The sequence below is a fragment of the Lipotes vexillifer genome, unplaced genomic scaffold, assembly GCF_000442215.2.
Source record: "Lipotes vexillifer unplaced genomic scaffold, Lipotes_vexillifer_v1.1 scaffold1060, whole genome shotgun sequence".
Classification (NCBI taxonomy): domain Eukaryota; kingdom Metazoa; phylum Chordata; class Mammalia; order Artiodactyla; family Lipotidae; genus Lipotes; species Lipotes vexillifer.
In genome coordinates, this window is record NW_006790578.1 from 201,508 (window position 1) to 212,986 (window position 11,479).

General features: G+C 41.8%; 1 protein-coding gene across 1 annotated transcript in view; it reads left to right on the plus strand.

Moving 5' to 3' along the window:
• VSTM1 (V-set and transmembrane domain containing 1) overlaps positions 1 to 9,776 on the plus strand; it is an 18,967-nt gene extending 9,191 nt beyond the window's left edge. Inside the window, exons 5-9 of the mRNA XM_007463868.1 lie at positions 8,156 to 8,248; positions 8,349 to 8,376; positions 8,536 to 8,573; positions 8,682 to 8,713; positions 9,651 to 9,776. Coding sequence (XP_007463930.1) covers positions 8,156 to 8,248; positions 8,349 to 8,376; positions 8,536 to 8,573; positions 8,682 to 8,713; positions 9,651 to 9,776 — 317 coding nt within the window. The remainder of the gene's footprint in view (positions 1 to 8,155; positions 8,249 to 8,348; positions 8,377 to 8,535; positions 8,574 to 8,681; positions 8,714 to 9,650) is intronic.
• Positions 9,777 to 11,479: the final 1,703 nt, after the last annotated feature.

Below are 11,479 nucleotides of genomic sequence, written 5' to 3' on the forward strand. Positions count from 1 at the left end.
AAAAAAAAAAAAAAAAACCTCCCAATGAAGAAAAGCCCAGGACCAGATGGTTTCACTGGTGAATTCTACCAAACGTTTAAAGAGGAAATAACACCAATCATTCCCAAACTCTTCCAAAAAATTGCAGAGGAAGGAACACTCCCATGCTCATTTTACAAGGCCTGCATTACCTTGATATCGAAACCAGATAAGGACACTAAAAGAAGAGAAAACTACAGACCAATAACCCTGATGAATATAGATGCAAAAATGTTAGCAACCCAATTTTAAAAGTGCATTAATGGCTTCCCTGGTGGCGCAATGGTTGAGAATCTGCCTGCTAATGCAGGGGACATGGGTTCGAGCCCCGGTCTGGGAGGATCCCACCTGCCGCGGAGCAACTAGGCTCGTGAGCCACAAGCACTAAGCCTGAGCGTCTGGAGCCTGTGCTCCGCAACAAGAGAGGCCGCGATAGTGAGAGGCCCGTGCACCGCGATGAAGAGTGGACCCCACTTGCCACAACTAGAGGAAGCCCTCGCACAGAAACGAAGACCCAACACAGCAAAAATTAATTAATTAATTTTTTAAAAAGTGCATTAAAACCTCATACACCATGATCAAGCAAGATTTATCCCTTGAATGCAAGGATGGTTTAACATAGACAAATCAATAAATGTGATACATACGTTAATAGAAAGAAGGATAAAAATCATATGATTATCTCAGTAAATGCAGGAAAAACCTTTGACAAAGTACAACATCAAGATAAAAACTCTTAATAAACTGGGTGTAGAAGGAACAAACTTCAACACAATAAAGGCCAATACAACAAGCCCACAACCCAGGTCATACTCAATGATGAAAGGTTGAAAGCTTTTCCTCTAATATCAGGAACAAGGATACCCACTCTCACCACTTCAATTCAACATAATACTGGAAGTCCTAGCTAGAGCAATCAGAAAAGACAAAAAAAAAAAAAAAAGCACCCAAATTGGAAAAGAAGAAGAAAAATTGTCTTCATCTGCAGATGATATGATCTTATATACAGAAAACCCTAAAGACTCAACCCCAAAACTATTAAACTAATCAACAAATTCAGTAAAGTTGCAGGATATAAAATCAACACACAAAAATCAGTTCTGTTTCTATATACTAACAACACAATATCTTGAAAAGAATAAATGAAAAATCTTATTCATGATAGCATCAAAACCAATAAAATATCAATACTTAGGAATAAATATAACCAAGGAGGTGAAAGATCTGTACGCTGAAAACTACAGGACTCTGATGAAAGAAATTGAAGAAAACAATGGAAATGGAAAGCTATCCCATGTTCACAGATCAGAAGAATTAATATTGTTAAAATGTCCATATTACCCAAAATCTTACATAGATTTGATGCAAATCTCTATCAAAATTCCAATGGCATTTTTCACAGAAATAGAACAAACAATCCTAACATTTGTAGGGAACCACAAAAGACTCCACATAGCCAAAACAATCCCGAGAAAGAAGAACAAAGCCATAGGCATCACACTTCTTGATTTCAAACTATACTGCAAAGCTATAGTAATCAAAACAGTATGGTACTGGAATAAAAATAGACACACAGATCAATGGAACAGAACTGGGAACCCAGAAATAAACCCTTGTATATACAATCAACTAAATTTGACAGGGAAGCTAAGAATGCTCAATGGGGAAAAGATAGTCTCTTCAATAATTTGTGTTGGAAAAACTAGACAACCACTTGCACAAGAATGAAATGGGACCTCTCCCTTCAACCACTTATAAAAATTTAACTTGAAGTGGATAAAAGACTTAAACATAAGACTATAAACAATAAAACTCCTAGAAGAACACAAAGGGAAGAAGATCCTTGACACTGGTCTTGGCAACAATGTTTTTGGATATGACACCAAAAGTACAAGAAACAAAAGCAAAAATAAATAAGTGGGACTACATCAAACTAAAAAAGCTTCTGCACAGCAAAAGAAACAATCAATGAAATGAAAAGGCAACCTACCAAATGGGAGAAAATACTTGAAAACTGTTGGTGCTCTTTCCTGGGATAGGATTGGAAGGTGGGGTTAGGACTGGAAGTAGTGTCATTCATAAATATTTTTGTTCTTAAAATAATAGCAAACCTCAGCAGTATTAAGAAGAGTAATCTAGTGCTCTGGCCCTGGTTTGGGAACCTAGTGAGCACCTGGAAAATGGAAAAGACATTCTCTTTCCTGCTCCCCAAAGAGGGCATGGAGTCCCTAGACAGAACTTGAGGATTTATGTCCCCAAGGTTCCCATATAAATATCGTGATTCCTTTTCTTGCATCCTGTTTTCTAGATGAAGATGGTGAAAGTGAACCTCACCCTGCAAAAACAGGTAATATAATTAGAGAGGACCTGTTTTTCCCGGTTGTATCCACCTCATGAGGCAGAGGATCCCCTTCTGATTAAAAGGCACAAGGAGAATCTTAATGCCCCCTCTCTCCATGTTGGGAAGATGCTCTCTAAGGCACTCCCAGGTTCTGAAAACACTGGTGAAAAAAACAGCACAAGGTGCATCATCTGCCATTTTACATAATGAAAAACTACAGTGGAGTCCCGTGAAGAATGAGGGTGAGTTTGTGTGACTGGTTTGGGCAATGGGACTGGGACCCGTGGAGTCCAGGTACTTTGGGAATATATATGATCAAAGACTTGTTAAAACTTTAAAGTTCTCAAAAAATGGTGAATGTTAGATTTTTTTTTTCTGATATTGCTTTTCCATGAAGAATTGACTAAGATTCTACCCTCAGAGATTAGTAAAAACTAGGGCTTTCTTCAGGTTTAGACAGAAATGGGCTTATCCATTAAAGGATTTATTTTTGCCATGCCCTGCGGCTTGTGGGATCTTAGTTCCCTGACCAGGGATCAAACCTGGGCCCCTGGCAGTAGGAGCAAGGAGTCCTAACCATGGGGACCACGGGGGAATTTACATAGATGCTTAATCGTTTTTTCTTTCAGCAACTCATAACCTTCCTGTAATCTACTCCAATGAGCCAAAATTGTTCAAGGTTGTCATTAGTATAATAGAATGTTTTTTTAAAGATATCCTCGGGACTTCCCTGGGGGTCCAGTGGTTAGGATTCTGTGCTTCTGCTGCAGGGAGCATGGGTTGGATCCCTGGTAGGGGAACTAAGACCTCACATGCCACCCCACCCCACACATCCCCGGCGTGGCCAAGAAAAAAGAAAAAAAAAGATATCCTCCATTGTATTCCTCTTTGAAAAGGTTTTTATTCAGTATTAGCAGGCTTGGGAAAATGACTGCTACACTATCCAAAATGACTGCTACTCTATCCGGTCGAGTCAAAGAACTTGGGAGTATCAGAAGTGAGATGGAAAGTCAAAGCTTTCATATTTTTAGCTCTTCTATAACTTATTTTCTTTCTTATTTTTAATGATATATCACTCCCATTCCAGAAATTCACCCTTTTAAAGTGGACAAGGCAGTGGCATTTGGTATATTCACAAGGTTGTGCAATCATTACCACTATAATTCCCCAAATGAAGTCCCATTAAGCAGTCACTCTTCATTCCCCCCTCTCCTGACAGGCCCTGCCAACCATTAATCTGCTTTCTGGGGCTTCCCTGGTGGCGCAGTGGTTGACAGTCCGCCTGCCGATGCAGGGGACACGGGTTCATGCCCCGGTCCGGGAGGATCCCACATGCCGCGGAGCGGCTGGGCCCGTGAGCCATGGCCGCTGGGCCTGTGTGTCCGGAGCCTGTGCTCCGCAGCGGGAGAGGCCACAGCAGCGAGAGGCCCGCGTACCGCCAAAAAAAAAAAAATCTGCTTTCTGACTCTATGGTTTTGCCTTTTCTGGACATTTCATGTAAATGCATTCACAAAATATGTGGTCTTTTGAGACTGGCTTCTTTCACTTAGCATAATGTCTTCAAGGTTCATCTATGCTGTAGCATGTATCAGTACTCCATTCCTTTTCGTGGCTGAATAATATTCCATCATATGGATAGACCACATTTTGTTTATCCACTCATCAGTGGATGGAAATTTGAGTTGTTTGTACTTTTTGGCTATTGCAAGTAATGCTGTTGTGAATTTAGGTGTACCTGAGTCCCTGCTTTCAATTATGTATCTACCTAGGGACAGAACTGCTGGGACACGTGGTAACACTATGTTTAACTTTTTGAGCAACTGTCAAATTGTTTTCCAATGTGACTGTGCCATTTTACCTGCCCACTAGTAATTTATGTGGGGTTCAATATCTCCACATCCTTTCCAACACTTTTTTTTTCTTTTAATTTTATTATAGCCAACCTAGTGGGTATGTATATCATTTCTTAAAATGTACTTTCAGGGCTTCCCTGGTGGTGCAGTGGTTGAGAGTCCACCTGCCGATGCAGGGACACGGGTTTGTGTCCCAGTCCAGGAAGATCCCACATGCCGCGGAGCGGCTGGGCCCGTGAGCCATGGCCGCTGAGCCTGCGCATCCGGAGCCTGTGCTCCACAACGGCAGAGGCCGTAAACATTTGGGAAAGTAGGACCGCAAAAAAAAAAAAAAAAAAAAAAAAAGTACTTTCAGAGTTCACTTTTTTTTTAAATTTATTTATTTTTGGCTGCATTGGGTCTTTGTTGTTGCACGCAGGCTTTCTCTAGTTGAGGCAAGCAGGGGGCTACTCTTCACTGTGGTGCGCGGGCTTCTCTTGTTGTGGAGCACAGGCTCTAGGCATGGGGGCTCAGTAGTTGTGGCACACGGGCTTAGTTGCTCCACGACATGGGGGATCTTCCCGGACCAGGGCTCGAACGCATGTCCCCTGCATTGGCAGGTGGATTCTTAACCACTATGCCACAAGGGAAGTCCCAGAGTTCACATTTACACCACCACAATTCTAAACAGAGTAAAATATCTGTAAGCACAGATATGCTGTCCCCAGCCTGTATACACATGCCTCCGAGGTACTAGAAAGGGACCCTCTACTCCAGTTCTGTGCAGAGACCAGTGATCAATGTCATCACCTAACTTTGCCACAAATCCAGGCTTTCTCTCTGGTGCCTGTGCCTTCATTTATGCCCTGTGTCAAGCTGTATCCCTGTGCTCTGTCAGATGCCTTAGACCGATAGCACAGACCTTCTGCAAATTTATCTTTGCAATTTTTAAATAGTGATGCAAAGTCTAACCAGGATATGTGGACATCTCAGGGTAAACCCAGTTTAGTGGGCGGTGGACAGTTTTGCAATAATTTACTTCTCATTTCTAGTGAACTGCTATGTGAGAGAAACTGTAGGGTAGTCAAGGGGAGGATTATGAAACTGTAGGGTAGTCAAGGGGAGGCTTATGAAAGCATAAGGCAAGGCAGATGTTTCTATGCCTCCATCCAGGAACAGCTGTTCCTGTCCCACTTTTACATGTCCATGGGGATGCACCGCTCCCACAAATGGCAGCAGTTGGTAAAGGGGTGCTCTGGGCCACATAAATCCCGAGGCATCCTTCCAGGCAACCCCCCAACGAAGACATCAAAGTGCTCACGTTGGAAAGGGGAAAAAGCCATGATCTAGCATGCATCAAAATGGCAAAGGAATCTGGGGGAACACGGGTGGAGGAACGTTGACAGCATCTGTTACAGAGGGAGGTGGGTGTGGGTAGAATATTGGGGGAGAAAATAATCATGATCACTGCAATCTCATTATCTTACACATTGAGTCAGATTCTAGACTGAGTGCTTTAGAGCCAGTATTTTTCATCATCACCTCTCTCTTCAAGTGAGGTATTCGTTTTTTTTTGGAGGGTGGGGGCATGCCAGAAGGCATGTGGGATCTTCCCCAAGCAGGGGTCAAACCCGAGCCCCCTGCAGTGGGAGCACAGAGTCTTAACCACTGGACCTCCAGGGAAGTCCCAAGTGAGGTATTCTTACCTCCTTTTCCCCCACCTCCTTTCCCACCGTTTCCTGGAGGTATAATTGACCAATAAAGCGGTAAGATATTTAAAGTGTACAACACGCTGATAATTTGATACATGTGTACCTTGTAGAAAGATTCTCCCCACAGAGTTAATTAACACGTCCCTCAACTCATCTCATAGATTTACTTTTTTTTTTTTTTTTTGGTAGAGAATGCTTAAGATCTACTCTCTTAGTAAATTTCCATTATATGATACAGTGCCATCAACTAGGGTTCCTGCGGTCCCTTGGATCCTCAGACCTTATTCATCTGAAACTGACAGTTTGTACTCTTTGACCAACCTCTCCCCATTTCCCCCACCCCCAAGCCCCTAGCAACCACCATTCTACTCTCTGTTTCTATGAGTTTATTTTTGAGATTCCACATATAAGTGATACCATGCAGTATCTGTCTTTGTCTGGCTTATCTCACTTGCATAATTCCCTCAAGGTTCATCCATATTATTGCACACGGCAGGATGTCCTTCTTTCTCTTGGCTGAATAACATTCCATTGTATATATACACCGCACGGAAAATTCTTCTCTTTCTTTTTTGTTTAGAATGCCCTAAGATTTATTCACCATCCTTTTGTGGGGGGTATTTTTTAATTGAAATAGAGTTGACATACAATATTAATTTCAGGTGTACAACACAGTGACTCAATATTTTTTATACATTACAAAATGGTCACCACAATAAGTCTAGTAACCACCTGTCACCATACAAAGTTACTAGAATACTGTTGATTATATTGCCTATGTGTATATTACATTCCCCATGACTTATTTATTTTGCGACTTGGAGTTTGTACCTCTTAATCCCCTTCACCTATTTCATCCTTCCCCCCAGCCCCTCTCCTCTGGCAACCACCAGTTTGCTCTCTGTATCTATGAGTCTGTTTTCAGTTTGTTTGTTCATTTGTCTTTTCAGATTCCACATATAAGTAAAATCATATGGTATTTGTTTTTCTCTGTCTGACTTATTTCACTAAGCATAATACCCTCTAGGTCCATCCATATTGTTGCAAATGGCAATTTTTCATCCTTTTTTACGGTGAGTAGTATTCCCTTCTTTATCTATTCATCTATCGATGGACACTTAGGTTGCTTCAATATCTTTAGAAAATGATTCTTGGACTTTGATTCGTCTGTTGTTAGACTTGTCATCACTTCTATAGCAACACAGTTAGTTTGGGAAAATGTGTTTCTCACCAGATTTTGAATTCTCTGGAACAGGTTCAGAATATCACTTGTCTTGAATGTCCACACCCAGTGGTCACCACAGAACAACCCTGACCTTGTGGCAGACTGGCCTAAAAGTGTTAGACATACCAGAGTCCAAAGCCCATCCTGTCCATGTGACTTTGGGGAACTCGATTTACTTTCTGGTACTTGATTTACGTATGAACGAAATGGGGACTGTAAACCTATCTTGCGTGCTTATTGTCAAGATGATAAGAAAACAGAGAATCCCCTGGCTGTCCAGTGGTTAGGACTCTGGGCTTTCAGTGCTGAGGGCCCAGGTTCAAACGCTGGTTGGGGAACCAAGATCCTGCAAGCCGAGTGGCAAAAAAAAAAAAGATGAGAAAGAATGCACGTGAATGCTAAGTGGCTCACAGTAAATAAATATTATTCCTGGGGATGAAACATTTACTGGCTATTTCCCATCTGCAAGGCACTGTGCTAGCCCTCTCTTTATGTACTGACCACTCAATCTCCCTACCATCCAGTAAAGTAGCCACAATTGCTATCCTCACTTTGTATAAATTTATTTGTTTATTTATTTTTGACTGCCCCCACAAAGGGCTACTCTTCGTTGCGGTGCGCGGGCTTCTCATTGCGGTGGCTTCTCTGGTTGTGGAGCACCAGGTCTAGGCGTGCGGGCTCAGTAGTTGTGGCTCGCGGGCTCAGTAGTTGTGGCGCACGGGCTTAGCTGCTCCGCAGCATGTGGGATCTTCCCGGACCAGAGGTCGAACCCGTGTCCCCTGCATTGGCAGGCGGATTCTTACCCACTGCGCCACCAGGGAAGTCCCGCTATCCTCACTTTGAATGGGAAAACAAAAGCTCAGGGAGATGAAGAATTTTCCTAAAGCATAATTGGACATTCCAGCTCTGAAGTGGCCGCTCCAAGTTTTGAAGCCAGGCTGTCTGGCTCCTTGTAACTGTTCAGCTAAAGCTGATCAGTGTGTTTCAGGAGCCAGTCTTACTCTCTGACCCACCCTTCTCCCACCAGACACCAAAGTCATCTTTGTCACCACCTTCAGCTGCCTCTCTCTCTTTCTGCTGTTCATCGCCGTCTTCCTCATCTACAGATGCATTCAGCACGGTAAGTGCAGAGAAGCACACGTTTAAAACTCTGAGGAAGGGAGTAAAGTGAAGGATTCTCTCAGGAGATAAATTCCTCCCTGTATTTTTTTTTTTAATAGATTCATCACATGAAGAATCCACCAAGAGGTAGATATACTTGACAGATCTCATGCCCTAACTCCCACTCCATTCTTCAGAGACCCCATTTGTACATCAGTGACTCGTATGCCCAGCCCCGCTACTTGCAGCCCTATCTTCTCCCCCAAATCTTCAGATCCCATACTTTAATATGTTTCTCTCTCTCAGAACCAGCCATTCCAAATTTCCCAAGCAGGGAGCTGCAGGTAAGTGATCAGGGAAGAAACCATAAGGGATCTTGGGTTAGAAAGACGAAGATCTGACTCTTGCAATCTGAGAAATGATTTTTTTTTTCTTCTTTTACTCACATGCAGGTGTATCCAAACTGGAAAGAATATCTGAATCGGTGAGTTCTCCCCTTTGGAATAACCCAAGAGCTCACTTCCACCACAGGCGCGTCTGTCTAGCTCATACACTGGTTATATAGATGAGGCCAATTAATATTGAGTTTAAAAACATGTACTTTGATGGAACTCGTAAAAAGAGATTAGAATGGTGGTTACGAGGGGCTGGGGGGGTAATGATATTTAAGGGAACGAACTTGCAACTTGTAGAGGGATAAGTCGTGGGAATCTAATGCACAGCATGGGGATTATAGTCAACAACACTGCATCATACACTTCAGAGTTGCTAGGAGGCTAAATCATAATTGTTCTCACCACAAAAAGAAATGATAATTATGTGACAGGATGGAGGTGTTAGCAATGTGATAGCCATAGTGCAATATATCAATGTATCACATCGACATGTGTACACCTTAAACTTGCACAATGTTATATGTCAATTATATCTCAAACAAACACAAAACCCCACATGCTTTGGATTCCAGCTCCCAATGTCTACTGTTTATCACCAGTGTGGTCTGAGACAAATCACAAAACCCCCATGACTTGGACCCTTCCTTTCCTTCCATATCTAAGGGGAATCAAAATCCCCATCTAAAAGGCTTGTGAGAGTCTAGTGATGTCATAAACATAAAGGGTTTATTGGAGTTTCTGGCGAATTTTAAGGGTCAGATGGATGGCAGGAAAGCATCATTTAACAAATATTAACCAATTTACGTCCATCCATTTTTCCTACTTAAAATACTGCTTATTTGTGATTTAACATTAATGAGCATTATAACACCTAAGAGCAGTTGCACATCTGAAATGCATCTGGTGAGACTGAGGACCTCAATTTTTAATTTAATTTAAATTCGTTTGAATTTAAGTCACCGTGCATGGCTCGTGGCTACTGTATTTGGCATCTCAGCTCCACATGCACGTCTCTTTTCCTCAAAGCCTGAAGAACCCCAGGGAGTGACCTATGTAAAGCTAAACACCAACGCACTGTCTGAGGCAGCTTCTGTCCCCACCGAGGAGCCCCCAGGGTCGTGTGACTACGCAACACTGAAGGTACAGAACTGAAGGAAGAGTTTCTTCCCTGGGAAGAGTATGGATTAAGATGAAAGCCCAGGTGACTCTGTGTCTTTGGTTCATTATCCATAATAATAAAATTATTTCTCACTTCCCCTCCTCTCAACAATTACTGGGTGGGTTTTCACAAAACTGGAGCGTCACCTTTGTATGGTTCGACTTAAAACATGGGCTAAGAATACGTATTGTATCTATGGGCTGGTGGTACTCATAATACTCACTTAGGGAGTTCAGGACGGTACCATGTAAAAAGAAAATGGTTCCTCAGAGAAGACTACGTGATTGCTCTCTGGTGAGTCATCCCATAGACACAGAGATTTCAAAACGGAGCACAAAAATACAAGCCATGAAGGGAGACACTCAATTGTGAATTAACAAATTCTTAGGTAGCATGCGCCAAGGTAAGCAGCTAAAAGGCTAAAAGTATTTGGGAGATGATTCTTAAAGGCCGTGCTGGGCAGCCCTCAAGTCAAGACCAGTTTCCTCTTTGACATGAATGAAAGAGTTTTCTTACTGCCATCATATTTCTGTTTATATTCTTTCTTTCTTATTATTAAAATCAAAGGCTGCGATAAAGTTAGACTTACAGAATCTATGTGGATTTTGTCACTTGGTGCCCATAACTTAACTCATGTTAATACAGCATTGTAAGGATTTTTCTGAGTGTGGACTTTTCTGTGTACGTGACAGTGGTACTGACCACTTATATATTGATACAAGTACAAATATATGAGCTTTGCTTCCAAAGTTATGTCACTCAATAAGGTTTCAAAGCCATTTTAAAATATATGAATAAAGTGTAAATATTTGGAACGTACATATAAATATTCTTAACTCAGTAGCATATGCTGGATAACTTTTTTTTTTTTTTTGGCCGCGCCATGCAGCTTGTAGGATCTCAGTTCCCCGACCTGGGATTGAACCCAGACCCTCGGCAGTGAGAGCAGGGAGTCCTAGTCACTGGACCACCAGGGAATTCCCTGGATAACCTTATTAAAGTTTTTAATTATGAAACAATTCTATCATAAAGAAAAACACCCAATAATATAAGTGGAAATATGCACACTGACCTTATTTTCAAAACATTAACACTTTGCTGTGTTTTCATTCTAGCACTCCCAATCCATTTTCCTTTGTCTCTTCCTAAGAGGTCGACATTACCCAAAGGAGTATATATTATACCAATGCATTTTTTTCATACTTTTACTCCTCAAGCATCTATCAATAGTCAATATATGGTAATATTTTGTGTGTTATTACAACATTATACATATACATGGAATCATTATTACAGTTCTGTCACCTTTTTTATTGCCATCGACATTATGCTTTTGAAATTCATCTAGGTGACTTTTGTGTCTCTATCTCATTGCCTGCCGTACAGAATTCAGTTGTTAACCATACCATGGAATATTATTCAGCCACAAAAAAGAATGAAGCACTTTTACATGCCACAACCTGGAGGAACCCTGGGAACGTTATGCTAAGTGAAAGGAGCCTGGCACAGAAAGCTTCATTTTGTAGGATTCCCTGTATATGAAATATGCAGAATGGACAAATCCTTAGAGATGGAAAGCAGATTACTGGTTGCCAGGGGCTAGGGGAGGGGAGGAATTTGGAGTGAGTGCAAACAGGCATGGGAATTTTAAAAGGACTTGGTTGTATGCACAAACCACGGTTTCTCTTTGTTCTTT